Source organism: Argiope bruennichi, chromosome X1, assembly GCF_947563725.1.
Source record: "Argiope bruennichi chromosome X1, qqArgBrue1.1, whole genome shotgun sequence".
In the NCBI taxonomy this organism is placed as follows: domain Eukaryota; kingdom Metazoa; phylum Arthropoda; class Arachnida; order Araneae; family Araneidae; genus Argiope; species Argiope bruennichi.
Genome location: NC_079162.1, coordinates 18,348,965 through 18,368,115, shown reverse-complemented (window position 1 = coordinate 18,368,115; position 19,151 = coordinate 18,348,965). Strand labels below are relative to the sequence as shown.

Sequence of the window (19,151 nt, the reverse complement as noted above, 5' to 3'; positions counted from 1 at the left end):
AAACTCGAAAATGGAGATAGTTAGAGCAATAAAATTTCATATGTGGTCTTTTCACCGAAAGCATCATTTTTAGACCTCCCTGGAGGGAAAAAAACTCATTCAAATTTATGTTTGCCTCTCTCTACCTGTGAAAATGGAAATTCAAAAAAGGAATAAGTTAGAGTTATTAAAATTTCGTATTTAGTCTGTGCATCAAAAATCATTGGTATCATGGGTAGTGAGTCTGTATTGCATCAAGTTTTGATAAAATAAAAATAACGGAAGCTATCATGTTTCTCTATACGACCACGTGCATGAAAACAAGACTAGGTGGATGATATCTAGTATAAGGTTTTATCATCAAAGATCGGTATAAAAGTTTGGACCAACTCTATCAAACGGTTGACTGCCTGTTGGTCTGCCAATTCCTGAGTGTTTAAACGAGATTGCTTAAGGATGTAATAAGCTAGATATATATACAATTTGGCATGTCATGTGTTGAATTTTTGATTCAATCAATTTATGCGAGAACAATATTTTTATTACTATAAAGTAACAAGAAAATCAATTGCAGTTTTAAATATTTTCAGTAACGGTATTCATTTGCAATACAGACACAATATGTATATAATGTATGCAGTCGTAAAGGCACTCGCAGTGAAAAAATAATAAATTAAAGGATCAAATGGCCATTAATTTGCTTATGAATGCTTATGCTTATGATTTTACGATATTTTCTATTTAAAGGGAAAATAAAATTGTTTTCCCCAACCCCATCAGATTATGTAGAACATGCCCCTAGAAAGGTGTGCAGATTGAATACAGTTCTTATCATTGTGAATTTTAATTTGTATTTTCATGTATTACAGTTTCATGTGTTTAATGATAATAAATAACGGAAAAACGGTATCTGTTTTACCCATTAAAACTAATTCAACACAGTGATGACGCTACATCCAATCAAAATATATTTAAAGTGACATACTATGTATAAAAAATACAATAAAATAAAAGGGTATTAAATGAATAAAATTGAAGAAAGAAACGATAAGTCATAATAAATGGATCGTGGCATTCTGAATATAAAGCAATAAAAGAAAGATTATTCGAATCCTGACTCTGTTATGAAAATTAAATTAATCAAAAGTCAGTGATAATTTTCTGTGTACAATTAAAACTAAAAATTGGAATATCTTAATAATTGTAACTTTTAGATATGATCATAATAAAAAATAAAGAAAGCACCTGAATTATTTTTTTTTCGCTTATTCAACCTGAAATATCTGTTCATAGTTTCTTTTTCCTTGGAAACTATATTTTTCTGTTCTAAATCTAGTTTTTTTCAACGTGCATTTAAGTTCCGAACTCTGATAAACTAAACATTGTGCCTCTTCACTTTTGTATGTATTTTCGAGATGCAATCATCCCTCAAATTACATAAAAAATGCATTCTGGACACTTTTGAATTTTGCGTAAGGTGGATTTGTACACGCAAACTATGTATGTGCGAATATTAATTTTTACATACAATAAATTACATTAAATATTTTAATTGATTTGGATTGCCTATTAAAAGAAATCCTCTTCATTAGATGTTAATGCTGTAATGCCTTTCACATAAGAGTCAATTATTTATATTTCATGTCAATCCATTTAATACGGTGTATTGAAAATGTATTTATCTCTAATTCAAAAAACAAACAGTGAAATGAAAGAAAGATTCGCTCCATTTCTTTCTCGGAAACAACTATGACTAGCTTGAAATGCCATCTCGATGTCTCTGAAACTTTAGGTAAAGATCTCGGATAATCAGAAAACTCAACGGTATCGGTCTTTGTAGAATCAACCATTTTCCCATGTCAGTCTGATGGGCCGCGGTGGCCTGTTTGTAAGGTCTCGGCCTCGGAACCGGAGGGTTTCGGGTTTGAGACCCAATTACACCAAAGGGCCGTCGTGTAAGGGGGTCTGTTGCCCGTTAAATCCGTCATGACCAAACGTCCTCCCGCTGGTGTGGAGAGGGGGGGGTGCCAGCACGGGTGTCGTCCTCATCATCTGACCGTGGTTCAAAATTGCGAGGTCCGTCCCCAAATAGCCCTAGTGTTTCTTCAAACGGGACCTTAATATAACCAAACCTAGCCAAGCCCATTTCTGTCTGCTTTATTGCAATGCGAACTTGATCCTTCACGAACTGTATGCACGGTAGATATCCCAAGCTATACTGGATAGAACTTTCTCCTCATCATACATACAAATTATTTTCAGTTTTGAAACGCTTTTGTAAGTCTTCATTCTGGTTACATTTCTATTTATATTTTCTAAATAAAATTTAAAAAAAAACTGGACAGATGATAAAACAATATTATTGAGAATACCAAGGGATTTTTACCATTTTGAAATTCTTCTTTCTCTTATCTCATTGTTTTCTCATTAAGAGCATTTAACACATTTCAAAGTACAAAATAATGCACATATTACTGAATCAACAAATAAAATTTCATTAAAATATGTTTTTTGTTGTATTATATGTCTGTATGTGTGAACTTTCAAGTTTCCAAACATTAAATCAGCAAATCATTGAAACAACTTTACTCTTATAGATATTTATCTTTTTTCACAACAACGCAACTTTATCAATGGAAACTGAAATAATAATAAAAAAAATTGATTCAGAAAAATAGTTAGTGATAAGGCTTATAACGAATTGTTCTTTGATGTTTATAACGAATTTATAATAAATTCTGAAACGGAAAATACATGTTGAGACTATGCTTGTTGATGTTGGAAAATTTTCTGCACATAACTGCTTTTCTGTATTGTTTCCGTACCCTAAATACTTTTCTTCCATCACTACATGTCCATTGCAGAATTAAAAAAAATGATAATAAAGTGATTGACATATAAATTCTAATAAGTCAAAAAAGTGTAATCAAACACAGTTATTTGAAAGAAAGTTAGCTAAAATAATTGATAAATATTCTAAAACAGTTAATGATAGATATTCTTAAAATTTAGCAATTAATTATTTTAACTAATATCATTAGTTAAGATAATTAATTTATTTTTGAATAAGAATGAATTACTTGTTAGCTGGAGTAATAATTAGCTTTGCCGTAGTATAATTTTTGAGATTGTTAAGCAATCTCCTAACTTTGTCATTCGGGGACACTTTAAATTGTTTCATCGAATAACTCATTATTTCCTTTTTGCAATCATAGCTGTCTAAATTCAAAACCTACTGTGGAAGAGCCGTAAATGATCTTTCCATTCTGAAATATTTTATTCCATTCTAATGCATTCTTCAATGAATGCATTACTGAACATTTTTCAAATTTAAGAAGAGTTAATAAATGCATTATTACTTCCCGATTCATCTCTTTTAATAAATTATTTTGATACGTGTATTATCCCTTATATAAGAGTCATTTGAACACCTGTCTGGAACCAGAAAAAAATAATTAATTTGTATTTTAAAAGCTCTGAAAATTTTACAAATAGAAGTCTTTGTATGTGCATAGTTCAATGCAAGAGAAAAATTTAGTAATTGACACTTTTACACTATGGATAAATTATAAAAAATAATTTTGAAACTTATTACTATCAACCGCCTTAGAAGCCAAAGTATATTCATACAACTGCCCACTTTATTTAATGAAACTTTGTGCAATAGTTAAGAAAATAAACGGGCATTCCCCTTTTTGGGGTGTTTAGCATAACATCACTGTTTTAATATCTTGATAATATTGATTTATTTTATTGTTGATTCTTTTTCTTTATTTCAATCACTAATATTGCAAAACATTTCATTCTTTAACTTGCATACGTTCTAAGTTTCATGTGATTTCTGCATTGATTTAATTTTAATATGGACTTACTATTAAAACAGTTTCAATGAATTTTAATGGTCTTTACATATTACTAATGAAATTTAATTTAAACTTTGTCTCGAAAATCAGAGCCAATCTTACAATAAACAATACCATATTCGGAATCAACACCATAAAATATATTCTATTTGTTCTTTTAAATTGGAACCACTGAAGAAATTTCGTCTAATATAAGAAGGCGTACACCTTTCAAAACCTGTCTTCTTTATACACACTTTCATTTAACTTCACTTGTTTCATATTTATTTTCACTCCTTTTATAATGTGTTGGAATTTTAAACAAAAAATACTTTTTGTGCTTTTGATGACGAATTATATCCATTATAGTTCTGTGACGTTGCCAATAATTACAAATGTAATGAAAATAATTTCATAATTAAAAAAAAAATAAGAAGAATCGTTCAGTATCGGATTTGGGCATTACTGCTAAATATTTGTATAACTACTTAATAAATTGAAGGGACCTTGTGTACAGATTCGACGGAAACAACCTCAAGTTAATAATGCGATGATGAGTATTATTATATTTAAAGTTATGTGGCAGGATAGAAAGTGGCGTTTATAAACGGAAAAGCAATTATTTTTAAAAATGCTGGCTTCAGAAACTAATCACCAGGAAAGAGAGTCAACAATAAAGAAACTATTCTATAAAAGTCACAAATAATTTTAGATGGAAAAAATTGATAATTTGAGAAAAAATTTGAAGCAAAGACAAATCTAAGATAATTTTGCTTTTTTCATTATTTCCAAAATTCGGTGGTCTAATTCTCACTTTCTAAAAGGCTTTCTCTTTCTGTTGGAATATAATACAAAAATTTTATTGTGGAAGGTGAAATGGTATTGCATGTTAAATTTTATTTCATCATCAGATAGTGTTTTGAAAGAATAAGAATAGAGTATTTGAGCTCGCACAATTGTCTTCCTCCACTGTTCAGAAAACGAAAATAAAGAAAAGTCACCATTTTTTTTAAATAATTTATTTTTAAATTTTATATAGAGGAAAAATGTACATAAAAAAGACACGTTTAAGGAATATTTGGAATGAGACAACAAGCATAAATAAATAAGTTTCCAGATATTTTCTTGAGGTAAGTCTTCATCTGTCATAGCTGCAATCTGTCAAAAGAAAAAAAAACATCAATTAAGAACCATACCTTTATGAAATATTTTGATATAACTTCGCAATTGTTCATTCCTATTATATGTCGGTCAGTGTAAAGTAAATTACTTTAAATTGGCAAAAGAACATTTGATTTCAAAACATTTCTAATACTGAATTCTTCATGAATTATGTTTATAATTTATGTTGCATGCATAAGGATTTGATGTGATAAAGCGGATAAAGAGTAAAATAGAACCAAAGTATTTTTTGTGTGGTTTATTACGACAGATAAATCTCGTTGTCACTTTTATTTCATGACTTTTGAATAAAAGTGGTCTTAAGAAATCAACGTAAAAATAGGATAAAGAAGCATATTTAATGTGTTGGAAATTTTTACAATTATTTATCCAGTATTATGATATTGGTTGCAATTTTTTTAATATTCTTTGAACAGTATTGTTAATCACTATTCAAATAAGAAACAAAGCTGATTTTTCACATCATAGCATCCTTTTTCCACATATCTTCAGAGGAAGTGAAAGAAATAAGACAAAGCCTCCTAATGGGTCGATTCGTCATTAACCCATTCATTGCCCATTTTATTAAAAAAAATTTTTTAACTGGATAAGTTATATACATGCACAAACAGTTGTGTAACAGTATAATTATATTCAAATTATGTTATATTTAATTATTTATTATATTCAAATTATTTATTTTTGAAGAAGTGTATCATTATAAAGTGATCAATAAAATTATTTCAATAAAAAATAATATACTGAGGAAGTAACAAATCGTTACTATAAACTCTAAATTACATATTTATATACGGAATTTCATTATAATGTAATCCAAAATATAAAAATAAATCCAAAAATATAATGTTTCAAATATGACAGTTTTGTTCCGTTCAACTTAAGACGAATTTCAAATTTAGTCGTTTGTTGTAAAGAAACGAAGCACAGAATACACACTTTCTGCTACACGCAATATTGACTGATATATATAGAACGGAACTAAATTAACAGGGGTACTAATTATATTTTTGGCACCGAGTGGTATATATAAAATTCTAAAAAACACCAAATGGGGATCGTGGCAGCCAATGGGTTAATCAGAAAAGCAAAATATCAAAAAGGGCAAATATGTTTTTTCATATATGTCTGCACAGAAAAGAATTAAAAGCTGCAGCACCCTCACAATCACATGAAATAACCAACTGCTGAGTAAATGTAAAAATACTATTTATCCATGTCTATTCAATTCCTAAGCACATACCATTAGGAATAATTTATAATTTCAAATTAATAAAATGCAATCACATCTTGCTTAGCGAGCATCTTTCATAACGAACAAAATAAAATGTTAAAAAGTGAATCGCTTAACAAGCATTATTTCACAGGACGAGCAGCGAGGAGATATCATCATGTCACATGCTGGATTGGATAAATCAAGGGCTTTAAATTCCTTTTTACTTTATTATATTAATATCTGCAAGTAAAATCAAGATGCATAAAAAATTGAATTTTTCTTGCACTTGTTAAACATTGCAAGAAATTGCAATGTTTAAGCAATGAAATTGCAATGAAAGTGCAATGCAAGAAATTGCAAGAAATTGCATTTTCTTGCACTTGTTAAACATTGCAAGTAACAACATTGTTAAAACTGAAATCGACGAATTACTTAAAGAATTATGTCAAGAAATGATATGATAAAGTGACAAATTTTTTAGAAGATCTTTAATCTCCTTTTACGCTGATGATAATTTAAAAATGTATGAGTTTCTGAAATCATTGAAACTTCAATAAACTTAAGCTATAAGTTTTTTTAAATATATATGTATTTTGTAATGCTCCATTATTAGATTAATTTTTAATATAGAAAATAAATATCTCAAAACCGAGATAAGTAGAAATATGAAATGAAAGTATTCCTGATCTACTTACTCAAGTTGTGTTGTCAGTGATATCCATATCCATAAACTGGTGAATAGCTGTATCCTTGCTGCTTACTGCCATTGTTTGTGTAGCCATATTTTTCAAATAAAGATTTAGTGTAAGATTCTGAGCTGCTCCCTTCTTTATTGTGAGCACCTTGCTGCTCCCGAAGATTAGTGCTGTGAGACCCTACATTATGGTGTCCCTGCTTGGCTTGGGAAGCATATTCGTTGGTTTGGCCAGCGTTATGTGCATCGATATCGTGATAACCCATAGCTCTGTCATAAGAATAGGATTTTTCAAATCCGCTGCCTGTGTCACTTGAATAAGATCCGACATTACTATAAGCATCTTGTTGGTTGGATTTGGCTCCTTGGATTCCGTGTGTTTGATGTGCTCCAGTGTTGTGCTGCCCGTGACTCTGATAGCCTCTTCCGGAGTGTGTAGCCGAATCGGCATATTCACTTGCAGCATGAGAATTGCTGCCAGATGACTGTTGACCGGAGGCTCCGTGAGAGCTAGTGGCTGCTAATTGATGGATGGAAGGCTCTACCTTTGCATAAGTTACTGGGATATTTTGATAGTGGGGTTGTTGCAGACTTTGATGCTGAACGGGAGCAACCTGAACATGTGATGGGGCACTATGATATTGCGTGGGTGCAGCTTGATATTGTATTGGTGCATACTGTTGTTGAGGAGCTGCATGATGAAGGTACTGTGGTTGATTATAAACGGCTGGATAGGCTGATGTTGCTCTGCTTAGTAAAGCAATAGCAAAACACACCTGCAATGAAAATAACATTATCAAGAAAAGAATGTTCAACAAGAATTTTGTATCAGGGTTATCTCTAAAATTTTAAGTTAATCTTAAAAATAAATGAAATAAATATAGCTGTACACGAGTTTCCTTAAGAATTATCAGGCTCCCTGAAATTAAAATGTTACAAATCTATTAAAAAAATTCAGTTAGAATCTATACTACAGCTTAAAATGAAAGGGTTAAGATTTGAAATGAGCTCAGTTTAATAAACAGGAATAATACTGTGACTTTCAGGTAACTACAGTTAGATAGAGGCATGATTTATTAATATTTCGATTTAAATTTGTTGATAGAATAATACACCTACTCTACTAAGAGTTTTAAAAGAAAATTTATTATTTTCACAATTCGCATTTAATACTTATTAACTGAACTGCATCATGTATAAAACACGAAGATATTTTAATGATACATAAATGATATTTGATTTGCAGTCTATCAAAAGGCTAATATAAAAGGCTAGTCTCATAAAGGCTAATAATCGCAGATTAAAATCAATGTAATTCTAAAAAAATTATCTCTAAAAGTGCAGGCAATTTTTGATTATGCAAATTCATCCTAACTCGAGCTTTTCAAATTACAAAATCAAATTTGGATTGCAAATTAACATTCTTCAGATTTAATTAACTAAAAGAATATGTAAAATTGTACCATTTCAAAAAGAGGAATAATGAATTACGGGCAGTTGGAATATAGGGCTCTCTTTATTAAATGAAGGCTACGGTATTTTCGACGTGTTTCAAGCTATAATGGATTTCTTCTGTAATTCCTACTTTATATTAAATTGATACCTAACATGAACCAAAAAATTTCTATCATTTTGATTCGATACACCACGAAATTATATTCCACGAAACTCCCCGAATATAGCCATTTTCATTTTTTTTCTAAGGGTTGTTGCAATTTAACAAAATAATTAACAGGGATGAGAGAAACTTTCAAAATTCCTGTTTCTAAGGTTAGGATGGAACAAGATTTTCTTTATAAAGGAATGTTATTAATAGTCCTTGTTTTAGCCGGCGTAGAATGGAAAGTTTTTCTGCATGATTCTGCCTCATTTCCTTTTTCGTTGATGAAAATAAAGGTTGCCTTTTTCTGCCGTTGCTAAAAAATGCATTAAAAACATTAATGTTTAGTATTATGTTCCATTATTATAGCTATGATTATGATAGCCATTAACCCTACTAATATTGCAGTACATTAATTAAAAATCAAGCGTAGTTTTAAAAATTCAGTATGTTCTAAGTATTTTTTAGCGTCAGTTACCATACTCCAATGACTTCCTCAAGAAGTCATTTGATTCAAAAGATGTGGTATTAAAATAACCCTTTTGGGCAAGAAAAAAAATGTGTTTTAAATTTAGAGAACTTTCTACTGCTTCAAATATAAATAAACAAAATTCTAAAGAACTCAAGATTACGAAGAATGCATATTAGTGTGCAGTTTGTATTGAAGTGCCTATATCTATACGACAGAGGCGTTATATTGTACGAAAGAGAAAATTAGTTCGAACTTTTTGATTGAAATAAAATTTACTTATAACAGAACTGAAGTTTTAAAGAATTCCGACAAATATTTAAAAGCTTTATTACTAGAGGAAAAGAAAAGGAGAAATTATGAAAATAAACAAATATTTAAAGTCCATGTGTTTACATGAATTTTTGGTAAAGAAAAATGATTCATCCCTGAATAATATTTCCTTATATTTATCTTCTAAGCTTCAGCTTTAATTTAAGAAAAAATGACTCAACCATTAAATGAAAATACACACATATATATATATATAGGAAAATCCAATTCTACAAGAAAGAGATTTCTACCTACCTGAAGATACATGTTGGGGAAACTACAGATTGATCGACTGTGGCTGCATCACTTTTCAAATGTAATTTATACTATAGAATTTTACCTTGGAGAAAACTCCATTAACATCAAATAGGTTAATTGAGCCTTGAACTGTTTAATCAACTTGGGGTCATTCTCTCTCCAAAGTAGTTTCTTCTTACTGACTGCCCTGCAATCATGAAGTGAAAACAGGAAATGTCTTCATTTCATTCTTGATCTGTATATGACCTTGCCAAGGGTCGTTTACAGATCTTATTTGCTTTCGAAAGCTTACAGAGCAAAGCAATTTTTAAAAATCAGTTTGCAAAAAACAAAACAGAATAATAGCTTTAGTTATTATTATTATTATTTTGATATCAATGCGAACTAGGGAAAATATTCATTTTACGTGGTAATACGTAAATTTAATTTTTTTAATAAGTGCCTCAAAGAGTTCTAGTTTCCAACTAATTTTTTTTAGGATTATCTCTTATGTAGAGTAATTTTTGTTTATTCAATTCTTAGGAATCAAAACCTTCTTTGACTTTCAATGCAATGGTTTAAGTTAAATCAGATAAAATATACTACTTAAATAACGTTATTTTTATTTGGGGGGGGTCAATTTTTCAGATTTGGATTTTGTAGCTGGTTAAGTAAGTTAATGTCTAATTTTGAACTAAACGAAGATTCATTTGGAATGAATTTTGTAATTTAGAATCTTGAAACATATTACATAAGTTTATTCGAACCATCCAAAACCTGTAACAAAAACAGAACAGAACAATTATTTAAATGTTTAGTTGGATTTCTTCTGATCTTAGTCAATTTTTGCAGTCTTCTGTGAACCCGTTTTTTCTACTAATTGATTAGCCACTCTTCTTAGCCGTCCAAAAAAAAAAGGAAACTTTTTTTTTCGCTCTTTAAGTGGCAATTTCGGTTTTAAAATCAGTGACAAGTTCTGGACTTTGTGATAGCTACTACAATACTTTTATTTGTTTTTCAAAAGCAGTATTCGGCATTGTGTATTTGGGGTCGTTACCTTATTAAAAAAACATATCGTCGATCCATAAACAGAATCGAAAAGAATTTTTCAGATTATAGAACAGGATATCGATCTTTCCGATGTCGATCTACTTCCAATCTTTATATCATCAGTTACCATAATTTCACTAGCCACTTTAGAGAAAAAATACTCCTCATATCATCCGCTCATTCTAGGATATTCATTTGTTTAAGCGCCTCATCTGATGTCCGCTACACTTTTTATGCCATTTATTTTAATCTAAATATCTCGCATTTTCTTTAGATTGGGCATTTAACATTGTCTCAGAAAGTCCAAGCATGCTCAATGAAGTCCAAACACTTTGCCATTTTATTGTTTTCAGATTTATGTTTTTTTCTCTTGGTAACATCTAATGAACCCTGAATTTTTGATTAGACACTGCAATGACCTGACACCTTCAATTTTAAATCTTTCACAACCTCTCTTGAAGGCATGTTGTTCTTTCATTGTGTCAATCTTTTAGTCATAGGGTCTTTTTTTGCATTTATTTTCAGCTTATTGCGTCTCTCTGTCTGGTTTTCGACTGATTTTATCATCTTGTACTTCTTCTACGAATAATAAATACTCAATTTTGACAATTTGTGCTTTTTTACCATTAGTTTTTTCGTTTTTCAATGAAACGATGGCGAAGATCTTTAATCCCTAGGACATGGATTTAACTGTCTCACAAACAAAAAATTATAAAATAAATCCATCTTTTAAAATTTATAAAATTTACTAAAATAAAAATAAATCCAATTCGTACTTGCTTTAATAAATTTCGTCATCAAACGTTCGAATAATTAGGAAGAGATAAAATATACTATTTAAAAAAATTACTATATTTCTAAAAAATGTTGATGCTTTAAGATGAAATTAAAAATTTATACACATTTATGGAGGGCAAAATAGCTTACTAACAAATCATAACAAAATCCAACCCATTAATTTTTTGGAACTGTATGAGCAAAGATGAAATTTTAATAGACCTTTCTAATAAATATGAACAACGATTTATGAATGAGAAAATACAATATCATTGCCATGGAAATACAAAAAAGTTAACTTTTTCTCTGTGGAATCAAGAAGATTTAAATTATTTTCTAAACAAAAAGTAATTGCTGTTCCTAGCAGTAATTCTGTTGTGTTATATGACAAATGTTTCAAATATTATGTTACGTCTCTTATATTACTTCTTATTTTACTTTAAACTTATATAGCTCATTCTTAAGAAATTTCAATACTGATAAATATGCGCTGAATTTATCTGGAGTTAGAACAAAATTTCTATAAATTTTTATTAATAGAAGTCCATAACACCTGCAAGAATCCCTCAAACAATTTTCTTTACATTTCATGGATAATGAAATAATTCCAGTACAGATATCGATATCGTTTCAACGTCTGGATTTTTAATTTAATACTCTATATGATTCTTTAAAAATTTTCTTTTCAATGAGCCTGAGAAGAAAGACATATCATATCTCCTTGGAGAGCTGTTTGTTTTTGTATCATTATTAAAGAACTTTAAGAAGGACGAGGAAACAGAACTGCGTTGGGCGAGGGCAACCAATGGCCTCCTTTTTTCTTATTATAATATTTGAGAGGTCATTCATTATCTTTCTGAAAAGAAACACCGTTTCTCAAATTCAGACATATAAGAATAAATGTATCAACTTTGCAAGAATGTGCGGTTACTTCGATGTGAATGAATCATGAATCATAATGAAGTTTGGCGCTCACATCTTTCATAAGTCTGATCTCTTTAAAGTGTTTAAGAGGAAGAAATTCTTATCGCTTCAATTTTAACACCATTCTTTTATGAATATATACGTGCATCGAACTATAGCTTTAAAAAGTTTCATTTGAATACTCATTCAACAGTTTGATTTTGATCTGTTTCTTTCAATATTAAAGTGAATTAGAAAAGAATGAATTTAGACCATTATTAAATTAAAGCCATTTGCATTCTTTATTCCAACCTAGAACACTAAACTCCGTTCGACAAAACGCTGAATGTATTGGTTTCATAAAAGTAACTCAGTTCTGTAAACTAATTCGCTGATTTTTTTTTTTTCTTTTTTTTTCGTACTTTCAGTTTTACTCTGAAATGGGAATTTTTATATTGTTTAATTCAAATTTTTATAACTTTTAAAAAACTCCAGAATAAGTAGAAATATTTTTAAATATATCTTAGTTGACAATTTGCTGGCTGAAAAATTGTCTCTATTTCTGTTAAAATATTAGATGTTGGACAAGTTTATTTAAACAAAATATCAGAAATGAATATTAAAACTGAAATAAGAGAAATTAAATTTGAAAAAAAATATCATTACCAGTTCGAAATATATCATTCATAAAGTATCTTTATTTTTATGAAAATTTTTTAATTAAGAATTTTTCAGGGAACGTTTTATAGATTTTAAAAGAATTTCCCCTTTTTTTTTAAAAAAAAATGTTCGACCATCGAATTTACTTGTGAAGATCAATGAAGATTTGTAAATTGAGTTTACGAAGTTCTTTTATATACCTCTCAGTTTACTGAGTTGTTTTAAAAAGTTTAGAAACAAGTGTATTTCCTATTCCTCCTTAAAGCAATTCAAATGATAATAGTTGCTGCAAACAAGAATGCCTTTTAAGAGTATACAAACTACCATGATAAATGCTCCTGGAGCTCATCATCTGCTCCAATGGATGCCAAAGAATGAGAATCAATTTTCTCCCCAAATAGTACTTTTCTTCTTGAATGCTTATTTTATCTCAAAATACTGTAAAAATTACTTCCTTTCTCACTTGTTTCTTACCAAAAGAACAAACAACAACAGGAGACGATTCAAGAGAAGACAATCTTTTTCTTTTCAATTAAAAAACAAAAACACACCAAAAAAAAATCTCTACAGAATATTAAGCAGCGAGAAGCGAGAAATAATTCTTTCGAAAAATAGTGGCACTTTAACAATTCAGATGCATGTGTGCATGCATTATACGTATATAAATACAAAAGGACATAAACAATAAATGCCATCTGCCGAACTCCGAAGTTAAAGTTACAGAAGTCAAAATTACAGCTTATCAATATATATATATATGTGAGGGGGTGGGGGGGGTGCGCGTGAGAGAGAGAGAGAGAGAGCACAATTTTACAGATGTGTGGCTGGGATTGCACAGGAGGCGTCTTAGGTACCACGGAAAATCGATGAGACAACGTGACAATTTGCATCGTGACACAAGCGCAAAAGAGGAAGAAATTTGTCCCTTGAGTGATTTTACTATGAGATTCTGCTATTTATTTCTTTGCCAAGTGCCAACTTAGGTAAGGTAATCTGAGGTATCTTTTTAAAAAGATGCGTAGGTGTTAAGGATTGTTTTCCCTTCGCTCCCAGCGTGGGAACCACGGAATCAACAATTTTGTTAAGCTCGAGCATCATAAAAAATAATTCAATAAAAAGTGAATTTGGATTAGAAAAATAAGAAAACATTTTAGAATGAAGTTAACATGGGCTTACTTAAAATAAAGTTATTAAAATAGTTGATTTAAATTAAATTAAGAAATATCATTATAATCCTCCCCCACCGCAAAATGTGGAAGTGCCGCGGGACCCTTCTACACACAATCCTGCCTTACAGTGGCTTCTGCCCAAGCAAGAGGGTTAAAGGTGTATTGAAAGTGATACCAAAATTTCCTTTACCTTTACATTGATATAAAAATCCATTTCAATGTGGAAATTAGATATAAAAATACAATAAAGTTTTATACTTGTGAAAATATTATGTAAACCTAAAATACTTGTATCTTTTTTACTTGTATTCTATTGTGTAAATTCATATTGTATCTTTTATACTTGTTTTGTATTGTGTAAACAGTAACAGAAATAATAATATGTAATAATAAATGTGTAATGTAAAATTCAGCTAATAATCTTTACATGGTGAGGATTGTCTAGTGGGTACGCTTGCATACAATGCCCTTTAACAGTAAAAACTTGGATGCAAAATGATCAATTTAGAAATAAAAGAGTGGAATAGTAAAATTTAACTCATATTTTGATAAAATATCAACATAAATATGATTTTATATAAAATATTTTGGTATGAAGATAATAAATATGAAATTCAAAACAGTCTTATAATAAATATTAACACTGAATTAAATGGTATAAAAGTGTAAAGTATTTGTGTAAGTTTGAAAAAACATTTATCCCACTAGGTAGCTGACTAGCATTTTTAGTAGTGGGTAATACTCAATAGTCTAAAAATTAGCTCATCAAGAAAGGGAATCTAATTCTTGTTCTCTTTCTACTCTCATTCAGGAATATTCGTTTCCAGAGAGGAAAACAGAATATCTCGGGTTAAAATAGAAGGGGATAGAAACTAATCGGGAAATTGACCATATACTCACACCTCAATAAAATACTCACTCCTCGATTTGCTATGTTTAATACTTGTTGTGATGGCATTTATCACAATTACGTCATCATCATGAAGAAAAAGAAAGCAAAACTCTTAAGAGCGGAGACAACAGGTCAACCTAAGATGGGGTATATGTGAAAAAAGATGGGAAATAATTTTTTTTTTTAAATTTAAAGTATTATTCATGACTTAACTTTAATTTTTCTGGTGGATAATAGGTTCTTTATTTTGACACATTGAAAATGTCAGTATCTTTGTTTGTTAATGGATTTGGTTTAGTTATTTCATAATTTACATCTGGGAGTTTAGTTACTCTTTTGTATGGACCTGAAAAAATTGGAGATAATTTTCTGCGATTTGAATAATCAAATTCCTCAGAAATTACTGTGTCACTAGGTTTGAATGGAGAATCAACGAATCTAGCAACATGTCTTATTTTATTTTTATCATGATATTTTATGGTATTATCTTTGGCAAATTTTCCAGCTTTTTCTACTGGAGGATAGAATTGATTTTGAGTCAAGAGGAGAATAAGGTAAAGAGCAAAATAGCAAATATGTAGGAGGAAATCCTGTAACTGAATGGGGTGTTAAATTATATTCATTGATTACTTGTTCTAAAAGTCTAGTCCAAGGAATTTTAGTTGAAGAAGAATTAACCTTACACTTTAATTTAGTAGCTATTGACTGGTTAACTCTTTCACATTTCCTATTAGTTTGTGGATGATGTGAAAAGGTTAACAGATGCTTGACACTGTACTTTCTGAGGAAATACTTGAATTTAGATGAGTTAAAAGCATCATTTCAATCAAATAATTTCGAAATTTCTTGAATTTGGAAAACCTGTTTTAATATATTAATATAAATTTCAGAATTTTCATTTTTGAAAGGAAAAGCCCAAACATATCTATTTGCATGATCAATTACTATATGAAGAAATTTTTTTAGCTGAATTGTAATAATTAAATCCACCAACAGTATCGACAGAAAGGCATTCAGAAGGACGATCTGTGGGGGGCACTGCCTGTAAAAGGCCAAATCTTTTTTGCCTTATCTTTTTATTTAGTTGACAAGCATCACAATGATTGACAAAAAGGGAAGTAATATCTTGAGTAATATGAGGCCAATAATATTGAGGAGTAATTATATTAATCAATTTTTTAGTGCCTGGATGCCCAAATTGTTCATAAGAATTTTGTAAAACTTTTCTCTTCAGAGAAAAAGGTACAATTATTTTAAGCAAATTTTTCTTTTTAACTACAAGTACATCATTAATATTCTTATATTTAGTATTATCCAAATTGTCTAAATTTTGAAATTGTTTTATCTCCTTCAATTCCAATAAATGAGCAGAATGCTGGAGATATTGAGCAGTATAAAGGGAACATCTAATATTAACTTCAATATTAGATGTTCCCTTTAAATATTTTACTTCATAATCAAACATGCTTAGTTTTAAAGACCAACGAAATAGTCTTCCCCTTAAATTTTTAAGTCAAACAACAGCAGCATGATCAATATGAATTATAAATTTTTTCCCATGTAAATAATAATAAAATTTACCAAGAGCATCTACTATTGCTAAACATTCCAACTCAGTTATAAAACTTTTTTTTTTCATAAGGGCGTCAAGTTCTTGAATAATAATATACAGGATGTAATTTACCAGAACACTCAGGCTGTTTTAGAACAGCTCCAATGACTACCTGAGATGCATCACAAAAAATATGAAGTGATAAATTAGAGTTATATAGCTGTAACACTGGTTTAGTTATAAATTTATTTTTTAATATTTCAAAAGCTTTTTGACATTCTTCTCTCCACTGCCATGGTGTATCTTTTTTAAGGAGTTTATTTAAGGATTCTCTACTTTTGACATACGAATCAAAAAGCATTATAAACACTTAAAGAACCAAGAAAACATTGAAGTTGTTTAACATTTTTTAGAGGTTGCAATTTTTTTATACTTTTGATATTGTCACGAAGATTGGAAATAACAAGGCTGTTAGGTTGAACAAGTAATCAGATTTATTCAAGCAAAGTAACTCTCAAGCGTACAGGACCGATAACTCGATCACAACTGGTGACACTTGACTTTATATACACTCTCAGAATGTTCGAGAAACATCCAGATAGAACATTTAAAGAAAGATCTAGAATCAACTAGAAACTAGAGAAATAATAAATAACATTTTAAATTAAAATTCCAGTCTTTGGATAAAACTGACTTGGCTGGTATTCGAACCTGGGTCGTGAAGGTCTACAGTCTCGTGTCTTGCCAACCAAGCCACAGGAACTGATATCAGTAGTTCATTATGCGGCATTACTCCCCTCCAAAGAAAGACAGCGCCCCGCTGTCAATCAGGTTAAGGGCTTTTACTCTGGAACGTGTCATGGGACCCTTGTAAATTTCTTGATTTTCGGCAGGTACGACATTTTCATTTTGACTGTCCTCAATTTCAATTTGCTTGTCGGGATCATGGTATGGTTTCATTCGCAGTACATGGACAACGTCTCTTGGTCGTCTTCTTCGGGATTCAGGGTCAAAATCTTGCACCTCGTATGTTACGTCTGATAAACGGCGTAAAACCTGGTAAGGCCCAAAGTACCTCCTTAAGAGCTTCTCGGAGAGTCCAACTTTTCGGACTGGAGTATAAATCCATACGAGATTTCCAGGAGCATAAGATACCATTCGGTGTTTGGCGTTGTAACGTCGACGGTCTTTATCTTGGGCACTCAGGGTTCGCACTCGGGCTAACTGTCTTGATTCTTCAGCCCTGGCAACAATCTTAGCGACGTAATCATCATCTACATCATTGGGAGAGAATGGCAACATTGTATCTAACGTCGTTTCGGCGTCGCGTCCATGAAGTAAAAAGAAAGGCGTAAAACCTGTCGTCTCCTGTTTAGCGGTATTATAAGCAAAGGACACAAACGGTAAAATTTCGTCCCAATTTTTCTGCTCTGTATCCACATACATAGACAGCATGTCGGTCAAAGTTTTATTAAAGCGTTCTGTCAGTCCATTTGTTTGAGGGTGATACGCCGTCGTGAAACGATGATCGATATTGCACAGGTCAACAAGGGTGGAAACAAGTCTTGCTCGGAAAACGGCTCCCCGATCCGAAATAATTACTCGTGGAGCTCCATGCTTTAGAATAATTTCTTCGAGCAAGAACTTTGCTACTTCTTCGACTTCGGCGGTCGGCAAGGCTTTTGTTATGGCATATCGTGTCAAATAATCTGTGCAGACTATGATCCATTTGTTTCCCCGACCAGATTTTGGAAATCTTCCGAGGAGATCAACCCCAATGCGATGGAAAGGTGCTATAGCTGGAGGGATGGAAACTAATCGTCCAGGTGGTCGTTGAGGAATAGGTTTTCGTCTTTGGCAATCCCGACAATGCATGACATATCGGACAACATTTCGGTACATCCCTGGCCACCAAAATCTTTTGCGGATTCGGTCGTAAGTTTTTGCGAAACCAAGGTGGCCTGCCGTAGGAGCGTCATGGAAGTGTCGAAGTATGTCGACTCGTAGATGTTTCGGAATGACTGGTAGCCACTTTTGTCCAGCTGGATCAAAATTCTTTCTGTATAGAACCCCGTCAATTAATTCAAATCCTTTCTTTTCTATGGATCGGCTGTTGTTGTCAATGTTAATTTTTACAAGGTCTGGATCTTTTTTCTGTTCTATTGCAAGGTTCATACTCGTGGTAACGGCTAGGGATTTGTCTGTTGTATGAGTCTCATCTTCCACTGGATTTCTCGAGAGAGTGTCGGCATCCCTGTGCTTCTTACCGGTTTTATATTGAATGGAAAAATCATGTTCTTGAAGTCGAAGGGCCCATCTTGCAAGCCTTCCTGAAGGATCCTTTAAACTCATAAGCCAGCACAACGAATGATGGTCGGTTTTAACTGTAAAATGTTTTCCGAATATATATGGCCTAAATTTGTTGATTGCCCACACAATGGCGAGGCATTCCCGTTCGGTAGTGGAATAATTTCTTTCGGCTTTTGTCAAAGTTCTGGAGGCGTATGCGATTACTTTTTCAGCTTTATTCTGGATTTGCACCAAGACAGCTCCAATACCATAACCACTGGCATCCGTATGAATTTCTGTAGGGGCATTTTCGTCGTACATTCCTAATACA

General features: G+C 31.2%; 1 protein-coding gene across 1 annotated transcript; it reads right to left on the bottom strand.

Moving 5' to 3' along the window:
• Positions 1-4,901: 4,901 nt before the first annotated feature.
• LOC129959145 (uncharacterized) lies at positions 4,902-9,718 on the bottom strand. The gene is made up of 3 exons (XM_056071968.1): positions 9,547-9,718; positions 6,912-7,686; positions 4,902-4,979 (listed from the first exon to the last, which is right to left on the bottom strand). Exons 1-2 carry the CDS (start codon positions 9,556-9,558, stop codon positions 6,925-6,927), a joined length of 774 nt encoding a protein of 257 aa, XP_055927943.1. The 5' UTR covers positions 9,559-9,718; the 3' UTR covers positions 4,902-4,979; positions 6,912-6,924.
• Positions 9,719-19,151: the final 9,433 nt, after the last annotated feature.